Source organism: Leuresthes tenuis, unplaced genomic scaffold (genome assembly GCF_036924035.1).
Source record: "Leuresthes tenuis unplaced genomic scaffold, fLeuTen1.0.hap1 SCAF_5, whole genome shotgun sequence".
Lineage (NCBI taxonomy): Eukaryota > Metazoa > Chordata > Actinopteri > Atheriniformes > Atherinopsidae > Leuresthes > Leuresthes tenuis.
Window position 1 is genome coordinate 9,712,945 of NW_027325359.1, and position 18,681 is coordinate 9,731,625.

Here is an 18,681-nt window from a genome sequence, read left to right on the forward strand (position 1 = left end):
AAACTGACTAATTACAAGCTATCAGGGGTTGGAATCCTGACATTTAACTTGCCATTTACAAAGTGGACAAACTGCAATCACAACATTCTTTAAGACATAACACGCCCACTGGAGAGAAAATTCAGAGTTCCAAGCGTCACTGTGACTTACCTTGGGGATCTGTACTAACCACCAGCAGCAAGGAGTTCAAGTGTTGGTAAGGGCAAGAGTTTTTTTTAAAATTTATCTTAAAGCAAAGTTATTGATACATTTCTATCCTACAACTGAGTGTGAGTCAATGATGTCTTTCAGAAAGAGGCTTTTTGAAAAACTGTAATTTGTAGGTTTGTTTTCATTATTGGCATCTTGAACTTTGGACATGCTTTCCTTGTCAGATAACCTCGTCAGTGAAAATGATTCCTTTTTTGTCTTAGGAAACAGCAAGACTAAAAATTTCCAAATGATGGCAGGTAATTATAGAAAGAAAACCTTTGTATAAATTGTAAAATCAAAATGATGACAATTCACTCCTATTAAAACGTGTTGTTTCTGAAGATCATGGAGAGCCTTGTGATGGGCAGGAAACAACCTATTGCATGAATGGAGGAATGTGCTATAAAATACCTTCCATGGACACGCTCTCCTGCGTGTAAGTTGAATCAAAACATGTTTCCTTTATCATTAGGAGATGCTTAAATATGAGAATACACACAGATTTAGAAACATAGCAGAATTGGTGACAGATTTCCTTCTTTTTTTCACACTACAGGTGCAATGACAATTTCAAAGGCAGCAGATGTGAGCACTTCCAGCTCCTGAGCACGTCTCCAAATGCAAAGGAGGCAGGGTTGATTGCAGCCGTGGTCATTGTCATCATCCTCCTCTTAATAGTGCTGGCAGTAGTTATTTACTTTGTACGCAAGTAAGTAAATTATGTACCAAGGACCGTAAATGTTCTCTTGGTGCAGAAAATATTACTTAGTACTGATGTACATAAACCAAAATTTCTTCTACCAAAGCTAATAACCATTATTTATTTTCGTACATAGGATGTTGAAAGCCAAGAACCAGAACCAACAAAACAACAGCAAACAACAAAAGCAAGAGTATTGGAGAGTAAAATCCAGGGTATGACCCTGCGTCCTGATGTACATTGGTTAACTCTTTATTTTGGTGCGTTTGTTGGACGTCAGGAAGAAATAATACTAACAAGTGTTAACATCTTGTTTGCATTTGGGTGGAATTTTGGATGTGACCAAAAAGGGAAATAGAGAAAAACTGATGTATTGATATTAAAAAAAAGGTCAAGATGAAGAGCCGCCGAATTCTCCGATGAGACTTCAGGATTCCATATATTAAGCTACAATAGTAAAATGCAAACAGGGTGTAAAACAAGTTTGATGTGGTGGGAACTCGATTTCACCTTGTTTGGTATCCTTTTAACTCAACTATGAATTTGGAGTTTGTTACTGGAGTAAAACCGCATTTCAGTTTATTTGTATCAGATGTATATAAAAGTGTAATTGAACCATGTAAAATTAAAAAAAAAGTAACCCATTGTTAACAATGTATGGATACCCTGAATTTTCATTTAGCAAATACTTTTGTCACCGTCTACAGATATGGTTCGATTCCTTCTGAATATTTCGTGCGATTTCTGGACACAACACATACGTACTTGGACGTTTGCTTGCCTGTGACGTCCCGAGTAGTCAACTGAGACGTACAATTGCATATGGAAGATATCCAAACAGGTCAGGGTGGTCTCGCTTTCCAAAATTTACCACTGGCCTTTACATTGGAACAGTATCATCCTATGTTTTGGTAACAGATTGACAGTACTAGGTCAATCCACGTCTTTTTTTTTTCTTCTTTTGTTTGTCCTCCAAAAGTCAGTATGCAATGAGGAAATATGTGGGCAGGGCGAAACTAAACTGTAGAAACTAACGAGCTGGAACATGTTCAGATTCATTTATCAGGCTATTTCTATTGTGTTTATCTAAAAAGAAAAAAAAAAGTTTTTAAACTTGTATAAAAACTTGTCAGCTGATAGTCAGAGCTTTGTTTTTGTTAGACATGCAGTCGACTACTTCCACCTAGTGGCAGAATGACTGTCCTACCTGGAGAGCAAGATGAATGAAACTGGAAATGTTTAACAGTAAAACATGTACGCTCACATTCTTTTCACCAGATCAGTAACTTGGTGATCCCCCCCCCAAATCTATCCAGCCATGAATGGATCTAGAAAGTTGCTCATTTAATGAGCCGAATATAAAAACACTGTCTGCTGCAGAAGCCGATCAAGAATGTACGTTTTACGGTCCCAGTTGTGGAAAAATATTCAGAACAAAAACCATTGGATGGAGAAAAAAAAAGAAAAAGAAAGAGATATGCATCAAGGTGTGTACCAAAGATATGTGAAAAAAGCTGCTATGTTTACCATTGTAATTTTAACTTCGAGTGAAGAGGAAACGAAAGCCGTACATACCTCATGCATCTGAGGTATGCAACTCATGAATGAATGGGCGTACATGACGAATGAACATTCCTCCTTTAGAAGTGTCAGTGTCTGTGTATGGGAGGAGCTGCATGATTATTTTTAATGCAGGTATACATTGTTCACACATTTGACTCCTGGTGTGAACTACAAAAAAAATGTATTTGCTTTAAAAAAAAAAAAAAAAAAAAGTATATATATATATATATATATAATATGTATACAATTTTAAAATATTTATTTTGTCCCCAAAAACAGATTTAAAAGCGGTATCAAATGTACACAAGGAACAAGACATATCTGAAATACTTTCGTGAACTGTAAACTCACATGTCTTTGTAAAAAAAAAAAAAACTTACTCATTCATGCCTCTGGCTTTGTCAAACTCATGCGCAATTTTCAGTGCAGTGGTGTTCAGTCCCACAGACTGCATGTTAGCGATGATGGTGACCACCACCCCTTGTGGGAGGAGCCGGGTCTGTGCTTGGCTCTGGACCGTCTCCTCGCTGGGTAACACCAGCAGGACACTGCTGGCCCCCACAGCTCCTCCTGTGTGTGACACGTAGTGTCTGCGCTTCCTGCACTGGCCATATTTCTGCAGTTTTTCCACTACCAGCCAGCCTTGGGCGTACAGCCCATCCTTATCCCAGCTGGCCTCTGTCTTGTCAACAGGTGCCCACAGCTCTAAGGCTGTTTTGGGTTTGAGGAAGCCTGGGAGTAAGCCCTCAGTGTCCTTGAGGTGGGCCACCTGGTAGCTGTAGAGCAGAGCATTACCAAAGAGCAGCAGGTCTTCCACCGTGGAAAGGAAGCCACCTCCGGCCCATTTGTAGGAGTTGTCTACATATGGGCAGTTCACAACACGCCCTCTCTTGTTGACATGATAATATCTGTGGAACGTTAGCAAAAAGTACTATGAACTCATTGTTGGGTTTTATGTTAAGCCTTCAAAACACAAGAGCAAGCTATCCAATAAACCTCAAAGAATGAATAGATCCCAACAAACACCTGTGCCTCTGATGATAGTCATACCTGCACTCAGCTATGATGCTCGACAGTAATGCAGACAGAATACAGTACCTGGAGCGGTGGTAAATTATAGGGTCATTCTCATCAGGGACTGTATTGAGCATCCCCAGCTCACGAAACATGTTCATCATGACATCCAGGAAGCGCTGGCCGGCAGCCCGCTCCACAACAGCACTAAGCAATGTGAAGGCATGAGTGGAGTACAGAAAAGTTGTGCCTGCGTGGAGCAAAACATCAATTTGACTCGTCAAGACCTTGAAAAACCTTGAAAAAGTGTCATATCTGAATAGTTCTGCAAGAAGTATGTGCTTTTACCAGGTTTGAAAATGAGTGGGTCGTTCTTGAACAGGTCCAAGGCCTGAGTGACGCTTTCAAAGTTTTCCTTTAAGTAGTACTCCTCGTGCTCAAACTCTTTTTTCTTCTGAGCCTGACTGGGCTCTTTCGCTTTAATGTTCTGATCTGTTGAGGGTTTACCGTTTTCGGACGAGCCCTTCTTTTCCTCCTTTTCTTTCACTGGTGGCTTTAAAAGTCGCTTAGCTTTCTCTTTGTCCTGCTTCACTTTCTTTGCATCCCTCTCATAGTGTCGTATACCACTTAGATGTGACAGAATCATACGAGGGGTTATTGTGACCTGAAAAAGCAGCGAGCGCACAACATGAGCACGTGAGCTGAACATGACAGCGGCCAAGCGAGGGCTGATCAGACGAGAACGTTTTACCTCATTCTAAAACGACTTACGTCTTGTCCGTCGAACTGTTTCTGGGGAAACTCCGGGACATATTTCTGGACGGGGGCATCGAGATCGACCTTTCCCTCCTCACAGAGTCGAGCAGCGGCTGCAGATGTGAGGGGCTTACTGATGCTGGCAATTCGCATCACCGTTTCTGGAGTGCACGGAACACGGTTCTCCAAATCAGCAAAACCGATCCCTGCATTACACGAACAGTTTTAATGTCAGGAAATGGAACTGACTGTAGCACAGGAAACTGAACGGCCTTTCATCCAAAGTTAGGCAGCTGTGTCCAATGTAAACTGAAATTTATTTGGAAAAAATGTAGAAAGACTATATATCAAGGGTTCTTTTTTTTTTTTTTTTACTTACTCAACAGTACAGAGTTTACAGGAACTGTTGTACAGTTGAACCTACCTTTAAGGAAGCTGGATTCTCTAGAAATGTACAAGATAATGATCACGTGACAAGTTATCCGGTGGGTCAGCTTAGTTCAGGGCCTGCTTGCCCATAATTTTTGCTTGATGATGTGTTTTTGATGGGTTACAGTTATGTCATGTGACCAGTTTAGAGCCCAGACCTTCTCATTACTGACACATGCTGTTGTAACAGGAACAGAAGGTGGTTTGGCATCGCCTTGAGAGTTATGTTCCGCGTAAAACATTTACATTTGAGAGATTGCTGTTCCCCGATGGGTAAACTATGTAATGACTGTGTTTTTAAATGAACATTTTTTTAATTTTCAAGTTTACGTAGATCTACATGCATGCTGGGAATAATACAAATCTATGCCAGTTCTGTATCACCAAATTTGTCCTCGTGTCTATGAATATTTCTTTTAAAAACAGAACTGATAATAGTTTGTGCCTTGAAATGATTGAATAGACATGTGCATCGCTCTGGGCTGGAAGGATAAAAACACAAATGTGTCCCATCAGTAAACATCAAGTAAAACAATGAGAACTCTGACATGTTGTGTATCAACTTCAGCCAATATCTGGAAGAAGAATTAGTGACCTTGGTGACATGGTTGCTAAAGTTTTCACACTTTATCTACATTTTAAAAACTGGACACAATGTTCACTTGGGTTGTGGCTCCATGTTAGACAAACCGGAGACACACTGAACCTAATGATGGGTTTAGGGACACTCTTGGCTGGGCTTAAAACATGAATTAATCTCTATCCCTGAAATAACGATGTTTTACACCTTTCATACAAATGACTGTCACCCACCTTCACGCCAGACCTGAGCACCGTCCACAGAAACCCCAACTACCAGTCCAGGAGCCCCGACCTCAGCCTGACAACACGCATACAGCAACACAGGTGGGACTGGAGTTACACAAGCATCAGCAGCAACCTGTTCAATCATCAACCCAGCAGCTGACAGGCCTACCTCCGTGCCTACCTTTATCCGCTCCAAAAGGTCTCTACTGACTTCTATGGCAGCGCTGTACGCATTTACTTCTTTACCAACTTTATCGTCACATGAGCTGTTAGCGGAGTCAGCGCCGTATTTCAGGCCGACAGCTAACGCAACCCCAACACCTATCCCGCACATCCAAATCCGAGATTTCGACCGATATTTACAAAAGGCATGACCTCCAGCATAAGGTCTTTGTGTCTGAATAAGAAGACCGTCCGTCCCGGCTCGCGCTCCAGCTCGCGGTGCTATCGAGGGAGGCTCGCGCGCTGCCAGCAGGACACATCTGGTGCAAAAACGGTGTGAAAAAAACAGCCGCGACATTGTTAAAAACCCTTTTTTCAAGTGTTGGCGGCAGCGGGTTTGATGCGCGCAGCAATCGTTGATTTGTCCACTTCCTGTTTGCGTCCTCGAACAAGACCAAATTAATCAAATCAGGATGCGGACAACGTCGAGCGGAAGTTCAGCTTTATAAGTTACGACTGTATAACGGAGAAGCAGTAGTAGTAAAAGCGGTGTTAATGATCAAGTTTATTAACACCAGGTTTGCATTTAGTTGCAGGAACTAATTGTTTATATTTATCAACCAACAACACAAATTTAAGTATTAAGACCATTTGACCTAGTTGGAAAACTGAGTTTAAATGTAAGAATAGGTTACTGATAAAGACTGTGACAGTTTAAGATGTCACCAAACGATTCCTTTAACGTTCTGATTGTGAAAGTTTTAAGATTCTGAAATAAAGTGAGCAATTGTAACAGCAATGTGGACACTTGAAATGATCCACTCTCTAGTTTTTCAGCCCAAAGCCGTCACCTGGCTTAAAATCAACACACACACTAAGCTCAGCACTGTTGCAACATTGGGCTCATAGGGGCCATGCCATCCTTCTCTTTCATTTTTGGGGTGGAATTTTGTTTAGCCATAAATTCGTGAAAGTATCCAGAGATTGTACTTCAGTGCAGTTTTGATTGGAGCTTTATTTTGCAGTGTTCAACGCTCCACTGTTGGCTACTGAGTAAACCAAGTTAGACATGGATTATTAATAAAGATCTTTAATGGAACAGATGTTCTCTAGTAGTCCTGAATGAGCTGCAGTGAACCAGAGAAACACGTGATAATGTTTTTCTCTAACTGGAAGTCAAATTAAGGGTAAAAAACATCGAGGCACAAGTAATGCAATTAGGCTTGTTCAGAGAATTCTTCCATGCTCTCCACCTCTCTAGCAAACATAGCATATAAAATAAGTTTCTTTTCCTTTTAAGTGAAATAGACTTGATTCAGCCATCTAGAAATCTATAAAGGCCTTTGACTAAATTCACTAAAAAGTGACAACAAGGCTGTATATGGACCACAACAAAGTTAAAAAACTTTCAAAACGTGCTTTTATTCATATTCAGAATTTGTACATTTCAGATATGTTGAACACTTGAAACGTCTACTTTAAAACGAAGCTAAAACAATGCACAACCAGCTGACTGAAATGCTAAGAAACAAAAATTTGAACCATGGTTGTAAAGAAAATGGAAATTTAACATACTGTAATGTACAAAATCAACAATACAGCAGCACCAGTATACACGCTGTCGGGCACAGCCTGTGCATACATACACTTGTGACGGTGGGTCTTTTTAAAACAAGTTTGAATATGCATATATGAATTTTATTAAGTGCAAGATTTCTCCACTTGTCCTTTGGTATGTGCACAATCAAGGTGGAATTGAACGTACCACATGAACTTCAAAACAGACAGAAAGAAATCTTTGTAACTAATGGCACGTGTCATTTCAGCAGATGACGTGTCAAAAAATATGTCTATTATTTCAAAACAACAAACAAAAAAAAATGACTGCAAAAGTCAGGCATAAAAACTGGCTTAGAAAAAAGAATTGCCACTCTTAATTTGGGCTTCAAAAGGGAACGGTTAAGCTTTACGTCCCCATAGCTTGGCTCCTTGGCGGAGTTCAGAACCGTGCAATAGCATCTGACCGTTTGTTCTCCACCATTGGCAAAGGTACAAAAAGAGGAGTTTATGGTAAGCAAGGTGCAAGTAAAAAAAAGCCAAAACCACAGTGAGTGTGGGGGGGGGTCAGACCGTGCTTTCACAAGTTATTCAGTTCCATTAGAGTCTGGTCCAGCATCTGGTGCATATCGAGGTTCTCTTCTTTAGCTTGTGACAGTTTCTCTGTTAGAACATCAAACAAAGACATTTTAATCTCACACAAGCAAGCACAAATGAGTCAGCTGGTTAGCCTGCATTAATAATCAAGCTGGCTACATCATTCAGGTCAGTCGTTGACTTTTTAACTCAACCAACACGGAACAGACAAGAAAAAAAACCCCAAACAGTTATCATCTGCAAGCAACCATGCAAGTCAACAAGAAAGCTCAAGCTGGCACAGATAAACACAACAATCTACAGGGCAAAGTAGAATAAATCATTGCATGATGTCACAAAGTTAATGTTCCAGTGCTTGACTGAGGTTAGAATATTAAGTTTTTAAAGATGATCCCTAATTCTGTGTGTGCTTTCAGTTGAATACACTTCAGTCGATAGTGACACAGATTTCAAGCAGCGCAGGCACGGCAAACAGAATAACTGTTTATCTGACAATAACAAAACCACAGAGCATTCAGACAAGTTTGTCCTCATCTAAGGCCACGTGAAGTTTGTAAGACAGAGGGCGCTTTTGCTCAAGTTGCTGGTGGAGACGATCTTTGCAGTCGGGAAGCAAATGAAACAGAGAAGGACAGGATTTCAGGGGAAAGGGGAAACGAGAAGGTGGAATATTCTCCGAGACCTTGTCTTTTGCGGAATGCATCTCACAGGAGTTCTTCTTTTCATTTTGGAAACTCAATGTGAAAATACTTGGGTAATGACTGATGCCCTAAACGATGCTCGTATGATATTATTTTTGAGAGAATTTTGGCACTTGCTGGAGACTTGAGTCTGCTTAAGGTAAAATAAGTCATAGCACTGTGTAGAATGACCAGAGAACACAGCACGAGTTGATTCAACCCAGAACAAATAAAAGCAACCACTGCAAAAAAATATATAGTTTAAAATTGCCTCGTGAGAAAATCTCAGTGTTGTCAGTTATAATACCACATCAGGACTGCTCTCAACTGTCTCAACAGCAATTTGGTAGATCTATTTCAATGATAATCCACTGAAAATTTATCTTTACTTTTCATCTCTCAGCGTCTGGATTTAGGTTCATGACTTGAATGAAAAAGACTCAGAATGTGTCATTGTGTATTTATTCAAATATTAGGCAGGATACCATGTTTCATACAAAGCCCATCTGTCATAATCACCCATATCAGCTTCATCCAGTTTTTTCAGCACTCGATGTAGCGTCACAACTCTTACATGCAGCTCTGCATTCCACCCATCACTCTATACCACGATCCTCCTGATTACAATCCAGCGCTAATGCTCACCAACTATTACAACCTTTCAGTAAGTTAACCCTTTCACAGTACTAAATGTCGACAAAGTGCTAGCATGCATCAGTATCAAATGCTCGGCTCAGTTTCCAGTCAAGCACTCATAGTTGCTTTAGGTTTTGACACTCATGGCGGCTACTGAGATATTCCTAATGTCTTGGCTTCACAAAGCAATATCTGAAGACAAAACAGGACATCAATCAAATCCATGAAACTACTCCTTCAAAAGAAGATAAAGAGCTAAATGGTTTGAGGAGATGAAGAAAATCATGAACCTGACTTAAGATCAAGGCATCCTGGTTTTACGTGAGACACTACAAAATAAGAAGACATTTAAAAGAAAAAAATGGGACAGAGTGCAGAGATACAGCTCACATAGAAGGAAGGAGGTTTATTTTTTACACAACGCAGAAAGATTCTAGATTCTGTACAAGTGATGGGATGCATCTGACATGAAAACATGAGGAGGAAAGAAAAGCAAAGACAGAGAGGGAAAGGAAAATGGAGAGAAGGCTGGAGAGAGCAGACAGACGCTGCTCAGCCGGCAGGAGGCGTCTTTGATGAGGTGTAAACAATTTATCTGTGTGGAAGAGAAGAATTACAGTGAACCAGGGGGTCGGTGAGGGACCTACGGAAAAAACGGGATGCGCACTACAACACACCAGAACCACAGGAGTCACGCCAACACACAAGGGCTCAATGCATGATGAAAAATGCATTGTACAAATCGAACACACATGAAAACACAAACTGGGAGTTAGGGCAACAGACAGATGTTGGAATCTTCTTTTAATTACCCACAGGATGACCAAATATGGACGGGAAAACATAATTTAGCAAAACTGTGGGCTCAACTGCACTGATACTAAACCACAAATCAACAACTAACTTTTCGCTGGTATAAGGACGGAATCAAGAGGGATTACATGGACATAAGCGGCCTCTCTTCTGGACAGAAGTAGACCATATTAGTAGAGGGGTAACAGAGAAATAACACAAAACGTGTTACAGGGAGTGAATGAGACTGACTGAAATGCATCCTCAGTACAGTCCTTGACATTTTAATAAACAGCTGGCATGCTTAGATTAGGATGTCCCATATCATGTGAAATTACCATGAATATTTGAGAAATTGGGCATCCGTGAAAATGCATGAACTCACGAACGGAACAAGGACTACTTTTCAAACTGAAAAGTGTAACCCATGCATCTTTCTTTTCGTGCACAAGCTTACTTCCGTCCTGTTTTACAGTATTCTCTAACCCTAACTGACATAAGAAGTGCTCCGTGTCTACACAGTCACACAAATGAAGATATATGAAATAATTGGAGGGAGACTTCGATTACACAGACATGGAAAGCTACGATGTCTGTTTTAGGATATAAAATTTCACATGTAAACAGGTGGATCTTACAGCTCAGTGAGTTATAAGAACACACAATGGAGACAAGGGACGTGAGGCAGGTGGTGTCACGAGGAACAGAGGTGCAGGGGAGAGGAAGGTGATGGCGAAACAAGCGGGTGCAGCAAGATGAAAATTACATGGAAGTCATGTCGTTCAGGGCGTGGTCCAGCTCCTCGCTGATGGCCTTGTACTTCAGTTTCTGGGCATACAACTCATCTATTGGCGGGCCAGGTGTGAAGGGAGAGGAGAGGGGAGGGGTGCAGTGGAAGAGAGCAAAGGTGGAGGAGCACATGACAAGGAGGTGAAAGGTGAAGCATCCAAACCATTGTCAAGACAGGAAAAGAAAACAGGCAAGTTGAAAACAAGAGAGGGATACTGTGCTACGCTGGGAGTAAAAACGATAGAATGGAAGTGTGACACAGTTTCAGACGGAATTCCTCAGAATGAGCAAGTAATAGACTGCTTTTCACGGTCATATGGCTCTCAATTCTTATGTCTCGCTATGACTGTTCGCACAACAGTTTAGTTTACACGCAAGGCTGCTTTGTGGAAACATCAAAACCATTCCTCGCAACCTCAGAACTCAAACTAGATTCAACAGAAGACAGAAGTACGGTGAAGTCGGAAAAGAAGTTCCTCATGGAGTTAAGAAAGCAGCAGAATGTTGTTCACGAGGGAAGCAGATAGGAGCTTACCCAAATACACCCACTAACGTTTTCAGAAAGAAATACAAAACAAAACTCACCCTCCAAGTCATCAATGGTCTTCTCAAGCTTGGCTACTGATCTCTCAGCGAACTCAGCACGAGTCTCAGCCTGCGTTACAGAGACAGATCTAGTACAACACTCTGTACAACTGTGATCCAGCAACAGTGACTTTTTTTTAATCATCCTATATCCCAAACTATGCAGGATGAAACTCTACCTCCTTCAGCTTGTCAGTGAGGACCTTGATCTCCTCCTCATACTTGTCTTCCTTCAGTGAGTACTGTGGGACAAAAACAGTAAAGAGTGTAAAATATGGGTTGGACACAAAAATGTTGGGAGACACGTTTTACAACATTCAGAGAGAAGAGTATAACTGAAGTGAAGCGATTTCACGCTACACCCTCCACCCCCCCAAGCTTCTGCGTTTCTTGTCCATCCAGTCAACTGGCAAGCTTGGGGAGGGGATTTAACAGCATGCACTGGCCCAGAAGGTCACACTTACCTTCTCAGCCTGGGCCTCCAGTGACTTGAGGTTGTTTGTCACAGTTTTCAACTCTTCCTCAAGCTCAGAGCATTTGCTGTTGTTTTAGACAAGGGGATAAGGTTGCCAAAGATGCAAAGAGGAAGGTGGAGGAAATTGGGGGTGGATTGGGGGGGCAAGGATAGACAGACGCAGAGGCAGACACAAAACAGGAGGATGGGAAGTGGGAAAGACGGAGAGAGGAAACAAGTAAGTACTACAGGGATTAAACAAGGTTTCCCAAGCCCCTTACAAGTACCTTAACAAAGCAGGAATGTGAGTGTTTAGTGTTTCTTTAACAATGAAATGAAAAAAAATGGTGATGGTGTTTGAGCATTCACATATCATGCTACTTTTAAAGTCAGGTGTTTTTCTTGCACAGCTCCTGGCTATGTTAGGCATGAAGTAATCAAGTAAACCCAAAACAAAAGTCAGAAAAGAACAAGCACAGCAAGCAAAGCAGAGGCAGCAGTGGGGGGGCGGGTGGGGGTACAGTGAGAAGAGCCACTCCAGAATACAAGTGTGTGTTAGTTTTGGTTTGTAGTACCTGTGTCGTTAAGGAGTTTAGTGATTTCAGGCTTTGCTCCAAAACCCTTAGCTCCTCCTCCGCTCTCCGAGCACGCCTGTTAGTGGGTGTGGCGCACGTGTGCAAGCCAAAGCCATTCAAACCATGGCCAGCATGCAAATAATCAGCACAGACAGTAAGAACACAGTGCACACTGTCCAAATGGAAACAAAGTCCCAAACTCTGTGTATTAGTGCTCAAAGCATCCAAAAAAAAAAAAAAAAAACTGTTTACATTCCAGCGGCCATGCAAGTGTAAGTGTAGATTAACTGTGCGTAAAAGGTGAAACTTCTTACCCTTCTGTTAGCTCAGCGCGCTCCTCTGTACGCTCCAGATCACCCTCAATGATGACCAGTTTACGGGCCACCTTTAGGTTCAGCACAACAAAGTGTTACGCCACAATCGCCTATAGACTGTCAGTTAGGATTAGGCAAGAGGGCTTCATATCAGACAGTATTTATCAGATCACTATATTAGTCAACTATTGTAAAGCCTATCTGACAGTATGAAGACATAAAATGCAACCGCATGTATTGTTGTCACTCATAAAGATTTAACACACCGGTCTCCATTTATGATAAAGTACTCCGTAAATGTCCGTATCTGCTTGCAGCTACATGTGAGCACAGATTTTGGACTGAAAACTTCGACGTGTTGCAATAATCTGACATTTATAAGGTAAAAAAACAACAACTTTCTAATCACTTACGAGAACATCAACAAGTAGAAATGATTAGCACACTATGATATCATTAAAGAAATACTGACACCTGTGGGTGTTACAGTCTGTCACAGGAGAACAGACTGCTGTTAATAAGAATATCAGTTTTGTGGGAAAAACTCGCCTCCTCATATTTGCGGTCAGCCTCCTCAGCGATGTGTTTGGCCTCTTTAAGCTGGATCTCCTGCAGCTCCATCTTCTCCTCGTCCTTCATGGCCCTGTTCTCAATGACCTTCATGCCTCTGTGTGAAGGAACAGTCGTGCCGTTCGTAAGACTCAGGAGTCGAAACCCAGTAGCATGCATATGTCTGGCCAGCTGTAGCACCGGCTAATAAATCTTTAATTTATCTCTAAAGGTGAATGACTAATTGTTTTGATAGGAGAAGGAGTGAACTGGTAGAAACCGGAGTTCAGATCCTGTGCAGCTAAGAGCCAAAGACCCACCTCTCACTCTCATCAGCGGCCTTCTCAGCCTCCTCCAGCTTGGTCAGGGCAGTGGCCAGACGCTCCTGAGCACGATCCAACTCCTCCTCAACCAGCTGGATACGTCTGTTAAGAGAAGCGACCTCTCCCTCAGCCTAGGGACAGAACAGCAGCGCATCGGGAGACTTCAGAGGTCAACATCTTTAGCACAGCACCCAGAAATCACACACCTACAAACATAAGTCAGCCCAAAGAAGGCAGATGGCGAATCCATTCATTTATATATTGGAATGAGGGCCTTCTGGGTACACTTAAACACTACTCCAAAAGCCCAGTGGGAGAGCGTTATCATGGTTGTTTCTAAGTGTTTTTTTGTGCCACCTGTTGGGAAAAGGGCTCCCAGCAGGTTCCCCTGTGCTCCTCACTGACTATGCATAATGACTGAATCCCACACAGACAATACCGTGCCTCATTACTGGCTCCCCTGAGAGCGTATTACCACGGCTCAAGTCAAAGGGCCTGACACAGTAATGCAGCTCCCCGGGTAGTTAACAAGTGTCTGGGGCATGCAAGTGATAAACCCTATGGAGGAAAACGAATATAAACTGAAAAGAGAGCAGGCTGCTTCAGTGTTTACTCAGACTTGGTGCTACTTCTGCTTTCTGATAAGTGCTCAGCAGGTATGAGCCTGACCTAAAGGTCACTTTCAGACTCTTGTTCTCACAGCTCATGTTAAAGATTACACAGGGCCAAAGGGCACCTCAACTTAGCGAGCAGCCTCGCTTTAACTGTCAGGGTGAACTGTGACTGCTAAGCCTGTGCAGAAACACCTATTTCCCGTCTAAGTAACTGCCGCTAAGCTGAAAACCTACTGTCCTTATATGGGCAAGTCAAAGAGCATTAAGCTGCCACCTTCAGTGTTGCCACATTTTGGCTTTTACTTCCTGGCATATTAAAAATGAACATAATAAAATTTTTAGACTCGTGTTGCATTGGCTGCGCGGTGAAATCACCCGACCGAAGAGCAGGTTGACTGGGAGAGATGCAAGCGGACCGCAATATGGAGATGAGGCAGCACAACGTTACAAAGTACCACGTTACTCAACCGCTAACGCAAGTGCTAACGTTGCCAATTACACACGCTCAGCCAGGAGTTACAGACTATCAGTCCCCTCAAAGAAGACTTGAAGCGGCACAGCTTTGAGCCGAGCGAGGCTCAGCTTCCTGCTCTGATGTGCATCAACAGAAATCCCGCTATTTCTCTGAATGAACCATTCAAACTGCGGCTCCGCCGCTGCAAATTGAACACGCAAACACAAGAAAGGCTGCTGGGGTGTAACGTGTGTTTTTGTGTTTATGTGTGGCTGGAAACATGCTCACTTGGTCCCTTGTTTTCCGCTGCGCAAGCAGCTCCATCTGTAATCTCTCGGATCTTTCTTCAGCACCGTCAGCCTGCTCTTGCAAGGATTTGATCTTTCGTTTGACTGCATCCAGCGATGTAACTCCGGCCATTGTTTACGGCGCTGCTATTATTGATTTTTTTTTTCAAAATAAAGAAGGAGACTATACTCTGAGCGGCAGCTACTTTCTGAGAAACTGTCGAGAAACGAGATGACGTCCTCGGCGGGTGTTGAAAGCTGCGTGAAGTCAAATCTGACGGTACGCAGGCTTTCTGGAGACGTAGCGTTCAATGTCTGATTTTATTCAGGAAGTACGCTGATTTCAACTTAGGTTTAAAAAATGGGTCATTTGCGTGTCTGTGCAGAGCCCGATACATTTTTCATGGGCAGCAAATATGCTTTGAAAATAAAAAATAAAATACAACAAAATTTTGTGTATAAAGAGTGCCAATTTAATGATATGAGGATTCACAATCTGGCAGGCTCTGCCGTGATCATGGCTGTGGAAACTACAGGGCTACAGCGCCCTCTGCGGGTCAACTGCGAGCAGCGCATACGTGGCAGCAAATATGTTGAGGCTAAAGACTATTCAAGGAGTCTGTGCTGAATCCAGTAATTACAGGCTGCGTTTGCATATATCACGGAACGACCAAAAATATGAAACGTAGAAAAACAAAACCCATGGCCATAAAACTCTAAATTGCAACTGAGTTCATTTGATGTCCTCAAATACCCCTGTGGCAATGTTTGAAGTACTATTAGGAATAAAAATCCACCCTCAAGCGCAAGACGCTAAAACTCTCAAGACTCAGACAGACTTTGGCCTAAACTGGGTCTTTGGAATCCAATTAAAGGATTATTGCAACGGGTTTTTCCTCAGAGCCTCTCTGTAGCCCGATTTACTTTTTATAAGTAAACAGAGTAAACATCTCAGTCTGCTGCACTTGAACTTGGCCGACTCCCCAGTTCTGTCATTAGCGGGACTTTCGTCTTAAGCACATATGTTTCTGAAGACCCAAAGCTATTTCTTTCCCTCCACCAGGTTGCGCCCTTTAAAAGCCAAAATTAAAATTCTTTACATAGTTTCTCTGAAAGATGTTTATCTAATGTGTGCACCAAAGAAATGCAGCAAAAATGTTAATTGTGAGGGATTTATCATTTTTGAGAATGTTCTAAATCTATATAGTTTTTTTCGTTTTTTTCTTTCCCTTTTTTCTGTTCTGTTCCTTTTTTCCCTTCTTAATTGTAGTATGCTGCCCGGGGCTTTTGATGGGAAACTGCTTTTTTTTGTGGTAAGCCAAGAGCGCAGCACGCTGTGAGCTCTATCTTGACCATATAAAGCAGTGGGCTATATTTATCCAGGCGCTGGCTCTCTCAGCTTTTGGAAAGTCTGCACATTACACTACAGGCTATACTCATCCCTCTGAAAAAGATCCACAAACCTGGAATGATAAATAGCGAAAAGAAATGCAGCGAAAGAAATGTGTTTATGCGACTGGAAACAGGCTTCAAGGGGGGTTGTTTGATTTAAAATCAATAGGCGGCTGTGTTTTTCTTTTCAACAGGCAAATTTGACATTCTTTGGGCTGACTTGTAAGTGACTGTGTATGTGAGTCTTGGTAAAACGTGAAACGATAGTTCAACAATCACAAAACAGATATAAATTTGGAGATAATTTTTGGAGTAATTTTTATAGCATTTTTCTACGCCAAGTGTAGCCATCTGCTAAAAAATAACTTTTTTAGCAGGGAGAGAGCACACAAGAGGATTCTAAATTATAAGGGTCTGTTTCCCTGTGGTGTTGAACTGTCGTTTCCCTCATAGATGAAAGAGTGCAGGTGTGAGGCAGCGTGGTGGAAGAATGGTGCCACTGTGAATCCCTTGCTTACTTACATCGGTGGCTTTCTTCTCAGCCAGCTCAAGTTTCTCCTGGGCATCTTTAAGAGCCTCGGAGTACTTGTCCAGCTCATCCTCAGTTCCCTTGAGCTTCTTCTGAAGAGCTACCAAATCGTCCTCAAGCTGATTTTCAGTGCAGTACAGTTTCAGAGGTGATGGGCGCAGAGGCGGAGTGGCGTGAGCGCGCAGAGGCGCAAGAGCGAGTAGAGGAAGGGACAGGAGACCGGAGAGGACAGGACAGGACAGGACAGGACAGGGGGAAGACAGAAAGAGAAAAGCGTTAGGGAAGATCATGCACTTCAGGTTCAGATACCTTGGTGGCGGTTTCCTCAGCAGTCAACAGTTTTTCCTCAGCAGTTTGGAACTCCTCAAACACTTTATCTCTTTCGTCTTCTGTAATACGCAATTTCTTTTCCAACTCTCTCATCTCGTCATCTAACTACACATTCATGCAAAAAACGTAAAGTTAAAGAGAATATGAAATATACGTGCATTTGTACTGCAGTATCAAACAATATTTCTATTACATTTACATTTGATTACTGACATCAATTTTCTAGGCTATTTTTACATCACAAATCCCTAAACAGCTGAAATGGGGATTTCAATTTCCTCCAAAATAATACTTGAAATGCAATGAGTTATTATTTAATCGAATCCTTAATTAGGATCATCCATGAAAATAATAAATCCGTATTTGGGAGGCGATCCATTTAAATTTCGTGCTTTTTACTGCTTCTGGTACTCCTCTGCCTTTTTTTACGGATCTGCTCCATCAGAGAAAAAAAAATAAAAATAAAAATAAATCATCCGACCTGTTTGCTTCTGTCCTCTGCTGCTTTCTTGTCTGACTCAGCCTGCTCAGCTCTGTCCAAGGCATTTTCCTTGTCGAGCTTGAGCATCTGCATCTTCTTCTTGATGGCATCCATGGCTGCTTATTGCTGTTTCGGCAGCACCGACTAAACGTCCAAAAGGAGAGTGGGAGAGGGGCTGGGGCGTCTGTCCCTAACTGAAGACTGAGCTGGAGTGCAGGCTCTGCCTGATTCTGCCCTGTCAAATATGTACTTTCAAGGGGGGTGACTGGATTCCTTTGGACATCCAATACTTTTAGGAGGAGGTGCGCGCGTGCGTGTGTGTGGGGTGTTGGGTGTTTTTTAAGGAACAGCTCTGCCATTCGTGGTTCCCAAACATTTGACTTTTGATACGCCTTTATATGGGGAGTGACAAGTAAGCAGGCTCCCACGGAAAGGATTCATAATGTCTATTTAACAGACGCCATTTAATGCATTCTACAGAGAAGGCGCAAATGAAGACCATTTCTTCCTGAGTGAACACATTTTACAACGAACCTTGAGAAGCTTGTCTGTTTGTTGGGTGCCGTTTGAGTTTGTTCACTCTCCAGTTTTACTTTTCATGTATCTTTCCAGGTGATTTCACAGTGACAGACTGGAAGCAGGACAGCAGCTAGTTGAAATAACAGCTTGACAAATCTTTTATCAATTTGACCAATTTTTTTCTCTTTGAATGTGTTTGGGTGAGTGGGAGAGTGTATGTTTCGTGGGTATAAGGTCAAGGCGAGAGTGTTGCATGTTAACCAAGTAAGTCCTTAAGGCGTCGTTCCCAAGCAGGGGGACTTGACACAGCAAAGTGTTTACCTGATAATATAGCGGCTATCCCAGTCACGAGCTGTTAATGCCTCGGTGGCAGCACAGCATCCTGACAGAGCAACTTTGTCTCTGAATGGCTTGTCATTTGAGAAATGTACTACCAAATGAGAATGTTTTAGTTTCTCTTTAATAAATCTGAAAAGATAAGAGTTTGCGTGCATTCTGTTATTTTCAGTTTATTAAATGTATAGATGGAATGTATGAAAGTCAGTTATTTGACACAATAATCGCTCTGATTTAATCTTATGAAAAGTTAAAGCAACCACGG

The 18,681-nt window shown here is 42.1% G+C and overlaps 3 protein-coding genes across 18 annotated transcripts; 1 reads left to right on the forward strand and 2 right to left on the reverse strand.

Moving 5' to 3' along the window:
- The first annotated feature begins 175 nt into the window (after positions 1 to 175).
- LOC140307109 (pro-neuregulin-2, membrane-bound isoform) lies at positions 176 to 1,546 on the forward strand. Its single transcript, XM_072385862.1, has 4 exons — positions 176 to 449; positions 535 to 628; positions 749 to 901; positions 1,029 to 1,546. Exons 1-4 carry the CDS (start codon positions 359 to 361, stop codon positions 1,111 to 1,113), a joined length of 423 nt encoding a protein of 140 aa, XP_072241963.1. The 5' UTR covers positions 176 to 358; the 3' UTR covers positions 1,114 to 1,546.
- A 1,180-nt stretch (positions 1,547 to 2,726) lies between these two features.
- Positions 2,727 to 6,060, reverse strand: lactb (lactamase, beta). 2 transcript variants are annotated; one of them, XM_072385845.1, is made up of 6 exons: positions 5,631 to 6,060; positions 5,468 to 5,534; positions 4,241 to 4,431; positions 3,818 to 4,133; positions 3,554 to 3,719; positions 2,727 to 3,363 (listed from the first exon to the last, which is right to left on the reverse strand). In XM_072385845.1, exons 1-6 carry the CDS (start codon positions 5,979 to 5,981, stop codon positions 2,832 to 2,834), a joined length of 1,623 nt encoding a protein of 540 aa, XP_072241946.1. In that variant the 5' UTR covers positions 5,982 to 6,060; the 3' UTR covers positions 2,727 to 2,831. The 2 variants fall into 2 exon arrangements, with proteins under 2 accessions (XP_072241946.1, XP_072241947.1); XM_072385846.1 differs by having other exon boundaries at positions 5,643 to 6,059.
- Positions 6,061 to 7,025: 965 nt separating this feature from the next.
- Positions 7,026 to 17,806, reverse strand: tpm1 (tropomyosin 1 (alpha)). 15 transcript variants are annotated; one of them, XM_072385859.1, is made up of 10 exons: positions 17,562 to 17,802; positions 17,060 to 17,185; positions 16,744 to 16,869; positions 13,472 to 13,605; positions 13,152 to 13,269; positions 12,603 to 12,673; positions 11,724 to 11,799; positions 11,439 to 11,501; positions 11,260 to 11,329; positions 7,026 to 7,843 (listed from the first exon to the last, which is right to left on the reverse strand). In XM_072385859.1, the coding sequence occupies exons 1-10, from the start codon at positions 17,673 to 17,675 to the stop codon at positions 7,761 to 7,763; spliced, it is 981 nt and encodes a 326-aa protein (XP_072241960.1). In that variant the 5' UTR covers positions 17,676 to 17,802; the 3' UTR covers positions 7,026 to 7,760. The 15 variants fall into 15 exon arrangements, with proteins under 15 accessions (XP_072241960.1, XP_072241955.1, XP_072241954.1 ...); XM_072385852.1 differs by lacking the exons at positions 7,026 to 7,843; positions 11,724 to 11,799; positions 16,744 to 16,869 and adding exons at positions 9,485 to 9,688; positions 10,652 to 10,730; positions 12,289 to 12,364 and having other exon boundaries at positions 17,562 to 17,803; XM_072385850.1 differs by lacking the exons at positions 7,026 to 7,843; positions 11,724 to 11,799; positions 17,060 to 17,185 and adding exons at positions 9,485 to 9,688; positions 10,652 to 10,730; positions 12,289 to 12,364 and having other exon boundaries at positions 17,562 to 17,799.
- Between the last annotated feature and the right edge of the window lie 875 nt (positions 17,807 to 18,681).